Below are 15,657 nucleotides of genomic sequence, written 5' to 3'. Positions count from 1 at the left end.
CCAAGACAGAAACGGATTAGGAAACATGTGGAACACGCTGCACAAGTTTGCTAAGTTCTCGGCTGCACAGAGGGAAGGTCCCCGCCAACCTGAGGTTGGAGAGGGTGGGGCAGAGCAGTGTTAGTAAGAGGAGGAGGGGAGAAGTAAGAGACAGACCCCGCCCCCCCCCCCCCCTTGCACAGGTCACTAAGCACAGTCACAACTCGATTATAAACTCAGTCTAATAGCCGGTCGCCACGGCGCCGGGTGCTTTTAATTGTAAAAAGGCTCTGGTTTATTATGATGGATGGAGCGACACCTGACAGGAGATGGCCTGCTGACTTCCATGTGTCTCTGCTGCAGCAAACAAGAGCGGGGGGCGGGGCGGGGGGGGGGATGGCAGGAGGTTGAAGGAACAGAGGGAGAGAAAGATGAAAATGGAATTTCTTGTCTGCAGCACAAATGCGTGACACCCGTGAGCCTGCCTTAAGGGAGGGGCTCAATCTGTGGGCGTCCTTAAGATGATGTCAGCCATGGCAGCCCCCCTGTTGGCATGGCAAGCTCCTCCGTCCCCTGACCCCTCCCCCCCCGGGGCGTCCCATGGAAAACACACACACACACACACGCACACACACAAGCACACATGTTGGGTAAACATATCTTTATGGGGACTGCTCATTCATTTAAATGGGAAAATGCTAACGCTAACTAACGCTAACACCCCTACCCAGCCATAACCATAACCATAAGTAATGGTGCGTTCCATTTGCCCTCGGAACTCGGATTCCGAGTCGGATTCAGAGTTTCGAAGCCAGAAGTGACGACATGTGCGCTCCGGTTTCTCGGAGATCCGAGAAATATCTTACACAACACAAAGAATCCTGAGTTCAGAATCCAAGATGGCTGCGCCCTTTATCAACAGAAGGGAAAGTTGTAGTTTTATCCTGTTTAAGCACTACTTCTCATTTGTGGCTCATTAAATCAGTCGCACACACTGTACCGTCCAACTTATCTATGGACGTGTTGCTACGGAGTTTTATACGTAAAGCACTGTGCATAATGTGTTATCAAGTGATATTGCTAATAATGGCTAACAATTAACCGGTCTAGAATTGGATTTCATGAATAGTCGGATTATTTGTTGGATTTAAGGTAGTTTGGGCTAATTGTAAGTGAACGAAGATAAAGGCCATTTAAACTGAGGTACCTTAAATCTGACAACTTGTCCAGCTAAGCAAAAAATCTTGCTTTTTCATATGGGTCCATGGTATTGCACTTCTGTGGCAGATGGAACGCATCCGACTCCGTTTCCCCGAGTTTTTAGCGGATGTGACGTAATCTCGGATTCCAAAAATCGGATCCCAAGGCAAATGGAAAACACCATAACCAAGCAAAATACAAGAGTTTTTGCATTTTTAGTTTTTTCATTGCAGTCATAGATTTGTATAAGGGAAAAAAAACAGGCATTCATCATGTTGTGGGGACATTGTGCTCACACACACACACACACTCGATCCTGAGCATCAAAACCTCAACTTTGAGATTCTTGAAAAACCGCCATTGCCCGTCTCTCACAAGAGCAAAATGGATTTTTGGAAACCAATGGATTAATCCGATTGGCCCGCCACGATCATAATGACCTTTGTTTTCTGAGGCAAGACGAGCTCAGCGACGAGGTGGGGAGCATGACATAAGCGCTCAGAGCTCCTTGTCACAGACATGGTTGTCCGTATGCCAGAGGAATCCCTTTACGGGAGAAGCTGTGGGATGGGGACTAGGGCAGGGACAAGGACAGGGGGACACAGTGACTAAAAGGTGCCACCCCTCCCCCCCCCCGGCAAACTCCTGATAAGTGCATCAAGCGGTGAATTTTGGGGATTCCCAGCCTTTCCTCACTCTCATGGCACGTCTCCGGCCCGCCAATGAGCACTCAGAAGGTGGAGCAGAAATCGCAGCCGGATTTGCTCTTAGATGCCAGAATCTCCCACATTGGTGGAATTTCCCACAGTTCCCTGGGCTTGTCTCTTACTGTCGATGTCTTCACGCTCTTGTCTCACCCGCACAACCCCCACCTCCCAGCCGGGACCCCCGTTATCACCTCCCCCCCAGTCTGTTGACGTCCACAGAGAGTTCAGCAGCTAATTACTACCAACCCCCCCCCACCCCCGGCTTGAGCCGTGGTGCCCCTGCTCAGCGAACGCCCATGACCAGCCAGCTGTAGAAGGGACTCAGGGCTTGGCTGAGCCCTTATAGCGACCAACATTCTGAAGCTCCTTTAGAGAATACATTTACAAGGACGGGGCGGCATGGTGGTGCAGTGGTTAGCACTGTTGCCTCACACCTCTGGGACCTGGGTTTGATTCTTCGCCATGTCTCCATGTGCGTGGAGTTTAGATGTTCTCCCCCTGGGGTTTCCTCCGGTTTCCCCCCCCCCCCACAGTCCAAAATCGTGCTGAGGCTAATTGGCGTTGCCAAATCGCCTGTGGGTCTGCATGTGTGAGTGTGCCCTGCGATTGGTCGTTCAATGCCGTGTGCCCACTCTAGACCCTCTGCGACCCTCAACAGGAAAAGAAGTTACAGAAAATAGATAAATTACAAGCACAAGAAGGACGAGAGTCATGCTGATGACATTTAGCATTTGAGGTATGACTTATAAAATATGGGGATGCTTGGGCTTTGATTACAACAGTGAAGGAATGTGTACAGACATGAATGTACTAGAGTTAATATCATTAATAACCACTATCAAATATGCGTGGCATGAATTAGCAGTTAGTACAGCTGCTAAAGGCGAAGCTGTAGACTGGTTTGACTCTAGACACCCCAGCCTAGGAGTGATCGGCAGCTATGGCGGGGGGCTATTGTGGGATAGCCGGTGACCTGTATGTTGTCATAGCGATGACAGCGAGGTGCTAAAGCATTCAACGCCCACGTGATTGTAAGCATCATGTGGTAAATATTCAGCGTTATGAAAAGGCAGGAATGTAGCCCTGCTAGCGTGGAAACAAGCAATAAGAAAAGGATTTTGGTATCTGCAAGGTAGACTGGGGGGGGGGGGGGGGGTGTTAACCAGCTGAGACCCAGCTGTCCGTCTGCTATTATCTTCAGTGGTAACTGTCATGATGGGTAGTCAGATGCAGTCCATCCATCCAGCCATCAATCCATCTACATGCAAACGTCCCCCCACACACAGCAGAGGGCAGTATTATCTGAACTGCTGTGATAAAATGTTTTACAAAGTGAGAATGTCATCGTTCATGGTTGACCTTAGTGAGGGGGTTTAAGACAACCCCCCCTCCACGAGGAACTGGCTGGCGTGCAGTGATGCAAAAGTGGGTGTCGTGGCCGAGGGTGGTGGTGCAGGGGGGGCACGGGGGCCTGCAGAGGAGCCGGCTGTCCTCAGGACAGGGGACCTGGAGGGGAGGAGGAAGGTGCTGATCCGCCCCCCCCCCAGCAGAAAGGGAGACACCACAGAAAAAAGAGAGACATCTTCTGCATATTCATACATCCGCTGAGCCAGGTGACCTTGGCACCTATCGGTGAGAGCAGATTGGAGATGCAGGCAGTGCGCACACACACACACACACAAACACACACACACACATGCACACACAGAAACACCCAGACACACACACTCGTGGCCATACTGTACATGTGCCCCTGCTCTCTCCTTCTCTCTCTTCCCTTCTCCATCCTGCACACATGCCCGCTGCCGCCCTGCTGGATCCGCATCTCGCTGCATCTGAAACCCCAGCAGGGCTCCCTTGGCCTGCCACAGACGACTTGATGTGCTGAGTCATGAGCTGCGGTTCCGAGTCCGAGCCTCCTTCAACCGCTGCGCGAAACACACACACACGCACACAAACACACATGTACAAAGCCCACAGACAGACAGACAGACTGATGGACAGACAGCCGGCACCGGACAGCGTTTACCATAACTAACATGGTGAGTAACGGCACGGCGCGGTGTGGACACCTTACCTCCCACAGCCCGGATGGCCACCGCCGTTCATCACCGATCCCACCCTCGTTTCCTTTCAGCCTCCCCCCACATTTGCTTCTCCCTGACCCCCACCCTGACTCTTTATCTCACACAATATTGCAATATTTATTCCGGCAATTTGGAGAGAGCTGCCTCTCTGCTGGAAACACAATAACCACAACGATGATAAGAGGGAGGAATATAGACTGCTGTCGGCAAGAAAGACACGTGGGGGGAAAGAGCAGAACGTGGCAGAGTGACCGGGCACCAACAATAAGATTCTCTCTGTTTGGGTTGAATGGTGCCCCAGGAATAAAAACGCTTTAATAGACCAGCCCCCCCCCAGAGCACCTGCGTGAATGCTGTCCCCTCTCTAGGGGCTCCATATAGAACCATCATTATCGGTCCAAGACCCAAGGGCATCATCTCAAAGTCCAGTCTGATAGTTCCTGAAAACAGGCGGTGGTCCAGTGCTGCAGGGGATGTCTCTTCCTTTGCTGGTAGGGGGGGGGGGGGGGGGTGAGGCTTCCAAACTGCCCACCTCAGCACAGCAAACACCTGAAAGCTCTCACATCCACAGTGTGACTGCGCAAAGCTCTTCCGCTAGGGCCATTGACGAAAAGCCGTCAGAACGGGAAATCAATAGCGAAACAGCTGCTGCTTTCCAAAACATGCAGATCCCACCGTTCTACCATGTGCGACACAGGGGCAGGATGTATGCATGATAAATCATGGGCCCATGCTAGGAATTCTGGGAAATCAGTGTTACAAAGGGTGTATTTCTACAGAGGAAAAAAACACATGACTACCGAAGGCCTTTTGCCAAAACGTGACTGCTCACGGACGTCAACGTGCACATCAGCACAATTCAAACCAGCTCACACATTCAAACCGTCCATAAAGACTCCTTGGCATTTAATCAATGGCCATCGATTCTTTAATTGAAATCTATTGGCTGGTAAAAAAGCATTAGCCTTCTTAGGAAGGACTTCCTGATGATATAACTTTGTTAGCTGTGCCTCTACATGTAAATCAGCCGATACAGACCAATCGAGCTACAACGCAAGCGTGTGGCAGGTGCTAGGTTTGCTGATAATGCGCATTTGTGTGCGTGTGTGTGTCTGTGTGTGGGTATGTGGGTATACACTCTCTGTGTGACTGCCGGGTACAGTTATATGTTGCGCTCGTATTCCTCTATCACGATAAATATCTATCCATCCAGGTCTATCACCTGCTTAGCCAGTTAAAGTTGTCTAGAGGAGGCAGTGTGCAAAGCAAGGGGGGTCCTGTAGGGGGCGCAATTCTAAGGCATGATAATTCACGTGCCAGGTGAATGTATTGCTGAAAAGCTTTTGCATACGTTTTTGTTTTTTGCTGAGTCTGTTTTCACGCTCGTTTGCCGCCTTGCACTTTTCCGGCCCGGAAGCACCTGAGTTCTGATGAGGCGGAAACCACTTGACTCGGAAATGTGCGGAAGGCACCTGATCCAAGCTAATCATCCGTCCTTCCTCACCTGAAAGGCATACGGACACTTCGACAGCATGAAAGACGGTGGATCTGCCCCTTTTGTTTTCGTTCTGTTACACGTTAGAGCTAAAATAACAAAATGTTATGGGCCACCTCAACATCTTTGACCGTGATTTATCACATTGCTGCGTGCCAGGGAACCACATTTGATGGTTATGACTCTGAGCCCAAACCAGAGCAAAAATCAAACGGTATTCTTATTCTGAGTTTGGGGCAATGTTTCCGGCATACAAATACAATTAAAAAAACAGAAATACGATTATTCCAGCCAATTTCAATTAGCGTGTCTGGTCAAAACGTGATTCCAAACTAGAGGAGGAAATCACGTGAAAAGTGAGCATAATCATTCTCACATATCGGCAAACTGACCCGCCGGGTCATAAATTGCTCTGCAGCCCAGTTACAATGTGTGACTAAGATCAAAACCAGTACATTGATGCCTGTGTCGGGAAGCGACCCACTCGATTTAGGGGATGGATCCGGTAAGCCCATCGACAGGCCTATCCCAAACCAATCTATCGGCCCAGATCAGGAGTGAGGCGGTTTCCGAGGAAACGGCACCGTCTCCAAGGGAACCACAAGAAACGGTTAAGTATGACCACACCACATTAGAAATATTTTCTTAGTGAGAAATCTGTATGTACTTCATGTCATTGTTTTATTGTTGTTGCAGTCATTAGCTTATTTTATGGTTAGATAAGGTAGAGTTACACATTTTTAGGACGATTATTTCATCATCTTCTCAGTGATACCTAGGGAGAGAGTGGTCCGGAGAGGGATGTGAGTGAAGAATGACAGAAATTAGCCTTTGAAGCCCACTGGGGGGGGGGGAGGATTAGGCTGCACTATTACTCACCGCCTGGTTTAACCCAATGGGAACAGAGAGCAACAGAACTGGGATAAAGCTGCGTCTGACTGCCATCCCAGGATAACAGCAGCCTCCGGGGCAGCTGAAGCCTGGAAGCACGGGAGAGAGGGTCTGCAGCTTTTCAGACTGTGTCCCGGGGCCTTTCTTAATGTATTTAATTCCTATCTGATGGAGAAAATGACGTCACCTGACTGGAAAGTCGGCTGCAGGCTGGAATGGGACCAAAATCACAGAGAATTACTCACACCTGCAAAAGCCAGGTGACGTCATTTTCTGTCTGAACAACGACTTGATTGATCAACGAGCCTGGCCATCCTCCTCGAACAGGGGTGTCCGTTTCGGCTCGCAACCGTGCAGAAGGCCTCGGAGTGAAGCTTCACGGCCGGACAAAGGAAGGCGGGAGCTCCTGGTGTCTTGAAACGTCAACGCGCAGACTGCCGCTTCCCAAGCCCCCCGTCTGGTGACGAATCAGAGTGATGGGCCAGTGTCCCGTCCCAGATCAGCCAAAGGAAACAAAACGATCTCCCTATTCAAAGACGGGTCAAGGATCGATACTGTTTATCGATAAACAGTGGAATATATTGTCCTCTTTGGATGAATGCTCACATATAGGGGAAACGCCCATTTTCCACAGTCACGTTTTTTCGGTGTGACTCCGTTTTAAAGCCCACGTTCTTCTACAGAGGGTTACTTTTTAGTGTTTCAAAGCACGCACGCTCCCGAGACAACTGTCTGACACGGGTCTGTGCGTTTTTGTTATTTCAGCAACAATTGGTCCGCAGGCTGGGCTGTCAGGTGGCTGAGAGGCCCAGGTACAGATGCTAAAAATAGAACGGAGGGGGGGGCGGTGCAAGATAAACCACAGCGCGGGGGGAGGGGGGATACTAGCGTTAGCCATAAATAACTCCATTTTAGGGGATTCAGCAGATCTGAAACCTGGATGAAGGCCAACGATTCGGCGGAGGAGCTCGAGAAACGCACCTAACCTGGTTTGCCACAACGAAAATATCCCACCGCATAAAAATAGAAGCACAAAGAAATGCAAACGACGGTAACTTTCAGTGACATGTATGGGAAGTAAAAAGACATTAAAATAAATACATCAATTCCATTTGTTTGCCTCACTAGGCAATGCAAACAAAAGCTAGCGCCCTGCTTGTTATATTTCCTGCCTGGAGTTTATATATAAATATCAGTTCCCGAGGATCAAAACACAATGGACACTTTAAGTTTGCCAAGTTAGCTGCTCTGAATGATAATCGTGCGGTGAGGTTTTTTTTTTTTTTTACACCAAGTAGACGGCCAGAAATATTAAAGAGCACACGGTGAACGTGGACATGCAGCGTCACGGAGAAGATCCATTTCCACCAGAAGATGAGACTAATGACCCGTGAAGATAACAAAGGTGACTGTGCCATCTGCTCGCGTACAAAAAACGGCCCGGCGCCCTCGGCTCTGTGCCAACACGCAGACGCACGCATATTTATTACGGTAAAACCTCCAAACGTCTAATTATGCAGAAATGCCGAACAACAAGCGCTACGTGAGCGACGGCGTCATGACTGATCATGAAGCTGGACCGGGACACTTTGTGCACGTTAATTAATTCACCCAGAATAGTAGGAGAAATGTGAAAAATACTGCATGGAATTGGAATTAAAGCCAGAGAAAAGATTTCATACAAAAGATGGTAAACAACGCCATGGGGAATTACGCAAGGCACAATTTCAGATTGGATTGAGAAATTCTGGCTATTTAATGATTTAATAACACCGCAATAAATAAGACTTTCATTGCCAGAGGATTACACACTTCTGGGGTAGCTGCTTCTGATTAAAACATCTTGCACAAAAATAGATTTCAATAATGGAAAAAACCTGCAACACTTCTTTGCCTGGATTTTCACACAAAGTGTGGGTACCTGTTTATCCCTGTATATTTATTGCATAATGTTAGATTCAGAACCTTGGTCAAGGGAAGGAGATGTCCATTTACCTCCATGCCACAAGTGGCCGCCACCAACTGACATTAACCACTTAAAACCAAACTGGGCAGCAGCTCTGGTCCTGCACCTGAGGCGGATATTCCTGCTCTCTGGGGAGGGTCACGGCGAAGGATGGCGTGGCGTTCACGGCAAGCTCTCGCGGACCGCCAGGAGAAGCCGGGGTCTAAACATAGACACGTCTCTACCTGATAAGACATCAAACGCCTTTCATCTGTGTAGATAGAGAGCTGGTGTCGTCTGCTACTCTGGGAGACATCTGAAGGCTGTGAGATTGGCAGAGCACCAGTCATCTGGAAGAACAGGGGAGGGGCCAACTTCCAAAGTGAAATATGATTTTGTATGTTTATCGACTTACTTCAATTGCAAAGCAGGCAATTTTAGCCCAGAGTTACTTACGCAGCTTATTAATATTGACATACCTCCTTTATTACATAAGAAAAGAATTTCGCTTAAATAACCTTAATCAGCGGTACAACAGAGGGGCTTAGCGTCAAAGCTCCACTAGGCCACTGCGTCACCGACTTGCCTAAGTACCACACCAGCACTGTGGACGCCCAGGCCATCCAATCAGAGTTACCGTCAGCAAATCAAGGCGAAGGAACTCATCCGATTGGAAATGATGTCGTGCAGCCTATGCTGGCTATTGGTTGAGATGAATGAGCCGGGAAGCGGTGAAGGTTACGGGGTGAAGCTGAGAGACCTGATATATCCCTCCTACAATGCATGAGCGACTCCAACATCTGCCACGGTGTATCCCTGTATCACCTAATTATTTCAGTGGATTCTGATGGCGGGAAGGCTGGGGCTCTCATAGTAAATGGAGGGTGTGTTAATAGCTTCATGCGCGGGCGGTAAGGCACTGGGGTTTCACACCTCCAGGGTTGTGGGTTCCACTCCAGTCCTTGTTACATGTTCTCCCACAACCCATGTGATCGCAGCTCCAGCCAATCAGAGTCTAAATTATGGGAAAGGCTCTGGCTTAAACAAACCCGGATTTGATAAACGGGTATTAAAGAATGACGGCTGAAGAACCAGCAGCACGTCGCTAGCGTCATATTTTGGATCTATTTCACAAACTGACCTGTAGTATTATGCATTATAAAGCAGGTTGAGCTTTTTGCAGTTTTTTCTGCTCATCAAAATGTTTATGTGGAAGCGGGATTGAGGAATGGGGAAACAAAAGGAACTTTGCAGTTTTTAGCTCCTAACAGAAACATGTAAAAGCACATTCCTGTTCAGAGAGGACAGTGTTACATAACTCCGGACCTGCCACTTGTCGGCGGGGCTGTACGGAGCCGGCCCTCGCCTCAGATGGATGGTTCCGGATGCAATATCTATTGGCGGAAAGTAGAAGGGGTCCAAGCGTGGCTCGAAACGTGGCCTGAGCGATCCAGAAACATCCATCACCCGTCAAGGTGAACGTCCTTGTTTAGAATGAATCCCCAGCCATGCAGTCTGGTTTTCATTAGGCCAGCAAGAGCTCAAAGGCAGGCTGATAATTTGGAGGGAGAGATTTAAAGAACCACAGATGGGGATGGGGGGTGACCATAAAGACCTTTCATCATAAAACATGTCAATACAAGGTAACTGGCATGATGGAGACAAGCTAATAGGTAACGGAATAAAAAAAAAATACAAAGATTGAAAAGGTCTGACTTTCTGGTATATTCTACTGAAGCTGGGCCAAGCTGTTAAAAAGACCTTACAGCCTGAAACCAAGATGTCCCTCAGAATTGAACAAGACATCCGACCAGGAAGTCTGGAAATGCCCCATTTGTACTGAAGGTCGCTCCAGTGGTGCAGTTGCGCTAGACATCTCCAGTGCTTCCTGACCTGCCTGGAGGCTGAGGTCAACGGCTGGGCGTGGCATTGGTGGCAGTGGGCAGACATAGAGCAGAGGACCAGCAGAGGACCAGCAGAGGTCAGACTGAGTTGGATATTGTATCGCCGTGACCTTTGGGACGTCAGATGGCACTGCATTACAAACATACATGATTCTACAGCGGAAGTCACTGCATGGACACTTCTGAAAATCATTATCTGTGACCACAGTTTGTCACTGCATCCACAAATGCAGGATGAAGTTCTACCATGCAAAGAAGAAACCATGTCTAAACACGACCCAGAAACGGCTTCTCTGGGCCCGAGCTCATGTAAGATGGACTGAGGCAAAATGAAAAGCTTATCATCTGGTCTGACAAGTCAAAATCTCAAATTCTTTTTAGAAAACATGGATGCTGCGTCCTCTGGGCTAAAGAGGAGAGGGACCATCCAGCTTGTCATCACCGGACAGTTCAAAGCCAAGCATCCATGATGGTATGGGGGTGCATTAATGCCCATGGCTGGGGTGAAAGGCACCATTAATGCTGAAGGAGATTATATATATATATATATGTGTGTGTGTGTGTGTGTGTGTGTGTTTTGGAGCGACATATGCTGCTGTCATTTTCAGAAAAGGCCTTGTATATTTCAGCAACACAATGCCAACACGCATTCTGCACCTATTACAACAGCATGGCTCCGTAGTAGAAGAGTCCGGGTGCCAGACTGGCCTGTCTGCAGTCCAGACCTGTCACCCACTGAAAACATTTACCGCATCATGAAACAAAAAATATGACAAAGGCGACCCCGAACTGTTGAGCAGCTGAAATTCTGTATCAGGCAAGAATGGGACAACAAATCGCTTTCAAAACCCCAGCAACTGGTCTCCTCGGTATCCAGACATTTACAGAGTGCTGTTAAAAGAAGAGGTGATGCAACACAGCAGTAAACATGCCCCTGGCCCAACTTTTTTGAAACGTGTTGCTGGCAAATTGTAATCGAGCATATATTTGTTATTAAACAATACAATTTCTGACTTTCAACATTTGATATGTTGTCTTTGTTATATTAAACATGGGTTTATATGATTTCCACATCATTGTATTCTGCTTTTATTTACATTATACACAGCATGGCAACTTCTTTGGGAACAGGGTTGTATCCTAAACTAAATGGTACATTTTTCGAAGCACTAAGGATTCATGGGAAACTGAATTAAAAGATTAGAAACAGAATACACAAGGGTTGAGGTCCTCTTTTCCTGTTTAACATCAAGATATATTAATGCTTGTTTTAAAGCTGATGGAATATTGTTCAGTGGGTGCTGAGATGAATTTCGATAACCTGCTGAGCGCAAAGTCTACTGTCAATTTACGGACAGGCAACACAAAGTGGGTGGGGCCTCGAGTCGTGGTATAAAACTGCCACTCTTTATTAAATAAAAAAGTCTGGCTGGGGCCATGCCGGTCAGCGTCTGCATATTTCGGCAGTCCCCTGACCAGCATACTCCTGCATCTGGTCCTCATTTGTGTCACTCTGGGAGTCATTTAGGGATTAAGAGGCTTGAAAATTCCCTCGCCCAGCGCCACAAGAATGTCCCAGCCTCTGCCCGACCAAAAATACCAAAAGAAAGATGACGAATAGTGAGGTCCACTATTGCAGATACAAAACGGATAGTAAAATTGGATTGCAGGAAACCACGGGATTACACGCATCAAAACATTATGCGGATCAGAATCTGAAATAGCCTAAATATATAACAGCCACGATGTTATTTATAAATTATTTGTACCGTCAGGAAGCAGTGATCAAACGAGTTAGTGGCGTGTTTTAGTGGGTAGATCATATTTTAGCAGAATACCGATTTAGACAGGAAGTTATTTATAGAAACCATTCTTGCCAACCACCTAGCTCAAGGGTACAACAGCTGGACACTTCAACCTACCCAGAACTGTAACTAAGCGGTTCGGGGTTCAGTGAGAGTTCAGCCGAACAAGATAATCTAACGCAGAATGAATCGACGGTACCAGCGGTGCATTGTGTTATGGGATGAAAACCTGCTGGCAACAACAACAACAAATAATAATAATAACAACAACAATAATAATAATAATAATGAAGACTAAATCGCATCAAGTGAGAGGTTATTTGAGAAAACGCTCACGTACGTTAAATGTACGTTAGTCACGGACGTTTCAGGGTTATCGAGGCGGGCGGACAGCATGATCAGGACGCCTTTGCGGCTCGACCAGGGTCATCGAGCTCCGTTCGCAGGGAGATGTCACCACGTGACCTGCGGATATCGGAGGCCCGAGACGCCTCCAAAATTGACCCAGACCTTCTACGTCTCCGGAGATTATAGACTAAATATAGAAGGCAGGCAGAAGCACCACTTAACCTGCCCCCCGATCCACCTCGAGCGTCGAGAACTCGACTGCACTCGCGGAGATTTTAATATTTACTCGGCGCATGCAATATGCATGTGGACAGTGGAGGTCAGAGCCCCTACGTCCGGCGCCGGTCCATAAACCCCCCCCCCCCTTCCCACCGTGATGCAGTACTCCAGCCTATAGGAGAAGGAGATGTAGGCGTTCACCCAACCCCCCTCCGCCGGACAAGGGCACAACACCTCTGGGTTGGAATTTTAAAAACGCTCGTGTTAAATCACCAGTCACTCAAAGGGAGAAAGGAAGGTATTTCATCCTGAACTAACATGTGAGCCCCATCACGACTGAACAGTACAGCGCCTGAGAAGCTGCTGAGAGTCCAAGTTTGTAGACATTGATGTATTTCCCATTGTGGCGTTTATGTATGACGGTAGTCAGTTCTAGAAGTGTAACAGAAATTAGTAACTTTAATATACCGGTCTTACGTTATTCTAAATTGAAAGCTGCACGACCAGAAATTCCATAACGAGAACAATTGGCCGATAGCATCAGTCCAGATCAAAGGAGATCAATATCTTCAAAAAGCTTGTTAGCGGGAGAATGAGAGAGGGAGCTCGATATGACAACGAAAACACCCACGCAGGCTCGGGGGGAGGGGATGGGTTGTTGAATTAATTTAGTCACGGTACCAGCAGTGTCTTTTTGCCAGTTGTAAAATGATGCACGCTGATGACTGAGAACGGCATTGCGTAAGGCAGCGGGGACTCAGCGCCGCTGTCCGCCCGCCGCGATAGACCTTGCGATGTCCCGGACTAGAGCGCGGGGTTTCGGCGTCGTCCCAAGGACGTGTAAGCGTGTGACACGGCGGGATGGGGCGCAGAAGGGCGGCGCAGTGCGCACTGCCGAGCATCCGAGCCGCCTACTATCCCTACTATCGCGGCTAGATCGAACCTTAAAGTGGCCGGCATTCCATCACCTGTACGGGGACTACAAGTGACATTGTGTGTGTGTGTGTTTTTAATTAAACGTGCGATCGGCATAAAACTATGTAAAGAATGAAACTAGCTATAATGTCCAGACTTACTTCAAAGAGATATATGACAACACAAGACGGCTCAAGTGAATGTGTTAAAATCATACTGCCAATTTCGCCGTGTGACAAAAAAAAAGAATCTGCAAAGTTTGGTGCAGTGATTGTAACACAATTCAAAACACGGAGCGTGAGTGTAAAGGCTTAGATCTGCTGTAATATATAACACACGCTATTTACTTGCCAATATAAGACGATCGTCTTGCAGTCCAGGCCAGCTGGCCGTCTCATAACTTTGCAATCCCAAAGACGAGGGTTAAGCAATGCGCCTTTGAACACATTTACCCCAGGATTTGACCCCGCGCCCCGACCGGTCAGGAGCCCCGCGCTCCTCCGCAGGTCATTCAAAAACTCAAGGCCACTGGTTCTCTTTGAGTCCCACAACGTGTGCATTTAAATAAATAAAATTAAATTAAAAACAAACAGTCTTCCGGCAGTATTTTAATGACACAGCAATGAACACCCTTCAGTGGCTATAATACGGCTATCATAACAGAAAGGCAAGGTGCCCCTATTTTAACGTTGCTATACAGAAGCCTGTTGGATTTTTCCCTTACGGGACGGAACTTCCCTCTTTTTAATTCAGGATAAATGCCGATAAATCACACTAAAATATTCCATGCGTTGTTTAAAAACCATGCCGTGTCTGAAGTCTTAATCTGACTGGCAAGTCAGTAGTAGGTTGAAGAGACAGAGACAATAGCAGTGCATGACTGGAGGGATACACTGCCCTTTGTACAGAGTAACCACTGGAATTTATAAATTTAAAACAGAAAATTGACATTCATCCGCCGCAAAATGCAATAAAATCTCAGTGAGAGCTGAGCACGATCGCGAGCCGCGGGTGCATTTGTCACCTGTGTTTCCGTTCCGCAAAGAACAATGGATGTGGCATTATTCATGTGCTTTATGCGGAAAATAAACTTACCTAACAAAGAAGGAAATATCGCAGACATTACGGCCCCGGACGCGTTTTAAAATCCCACACGAAGGAGAGAAATGGCACGGCGTCTGGGATCTTTTACATTCATTAGAGTCACGAAAGTGTGAGATGCAGTCACGCCGGAGCAGACGAACGAAGTAGATGTTCACATCTTACTATCTCCCACGTCTTACAACCTCTCTCCGTCCTTGCGATCAGAAATAACAAAAAGAAGGTGTGCCGATGCTTTTCTGTCTTCCCCCTCTTGTCCCCGGGAATTAAAAACTGCGGCTGTCTCTGATTCGGCGGCGATGCGCGTCCCCGGTCCGGCTGTGCGCGGATCTCCTCACGCCGTCCTCATTTCTCCGTCCGTCCGTCGCAGTAGGTGGATGCTGAGGATAGGAGACCCTCTAGAGTCCATGCTGGACCGATGCGAGCAGAACCGTCAGCTTTTCCTTTTTTTATCCACACGGGACGGGCGGCTCTTAATAAAACGCCCCTCACCAGCAGGAGTTATATTAATCCGACAACCTTTGTGCGCCCCTTTAAACAAAGAAAAGGCAAAAAACGCCTTTGTGGCCTTTGTGGTTTATTCCTGGGTGACTAGGACAAAAATAAACAAGAAACGGAACCGATTGCAAAAAGAAACCTACCCAGTGCATATACAATCATTTTCGTAGGTGTTTTTTCTTTTAACAAATCATGCTTTTAAGCATTCATTTTTTAGATGCGTACAATGTCTTTCCCCTAAATTAAACTCGACAGTAGTTAAAATCATGTTACGATTTCAGATTATGGCTATCTTTTTTTATAATGATCATAAAGCATGACAGTGTGGGAAATTGATCGAGGGAGACATTTAAATCCCAGTTGGGGTATTACCTCCACGATCGCAGCCTTATCGTAGGTCCAGATCAGTTATTCTTATGGTTTTGTTTCATTAATCGTGCCAGTTTGCGAGGGTGCTGGGCACAGGTGAAGAGCCGGAAAAGAAAGATAAATACAGTCATTAAAATCAACGCAATGGCCCGTTGATTATGTCCCGATTGAAAGCACTGTACTTTTACACTGCA

General features: G+C 47.6%; 1 protein-coding gene across 2 annotated transcripts in view; it reads right to left on the bottom strand.

Moving 5' to 3' along the window:
- Positions 1–15,196, bottom strand: part of LOC111850661 (CXADR-like membrane protein) — a 41,272-nt gene extending 26,076 nt beyond the window's left edge. For both annotated transcript variants that reach the window (XR_011985225.1, XM_023824794.2), the window contains exon 1: positions 14,591–15,196. Coding sequence is in view for 1 of the 2 variants with exons in the window: in XM_023824794.2 (XP_023680562.1) it covers positions 14,591–14,618 (28 nt within the window). In the remaining variant the exon portion in view is untranslated. The remainder of the gene's footprint in view (positions 1–14,590) is intronic.
- Positions 15,197–15,657: the final 461 nt, after the last annotated feature.

Source organism: Paramormyrops kingsleyae, chromosome 24 (genome assembly GCF_048594095.1).
Source record: "Paramormyrops kingsleyae isolate MSU_618 chromosome 24, PKINGS_0.4, whole genome shotgun sequence".
Taxonomy (NCBI): domain Eukaryota; kingdom Metazoa; phylum Chordata; class Actinopteri; order Osteoglossiformes; family Mormyridae; genus Paramormyrops; species Paramormyrops kingsleyae.
The sequence above is the reverse complement of the archived record's forward strand: the minus strand, read 5'-3'. Positions and strand labels throughout refer to the sequence as shown.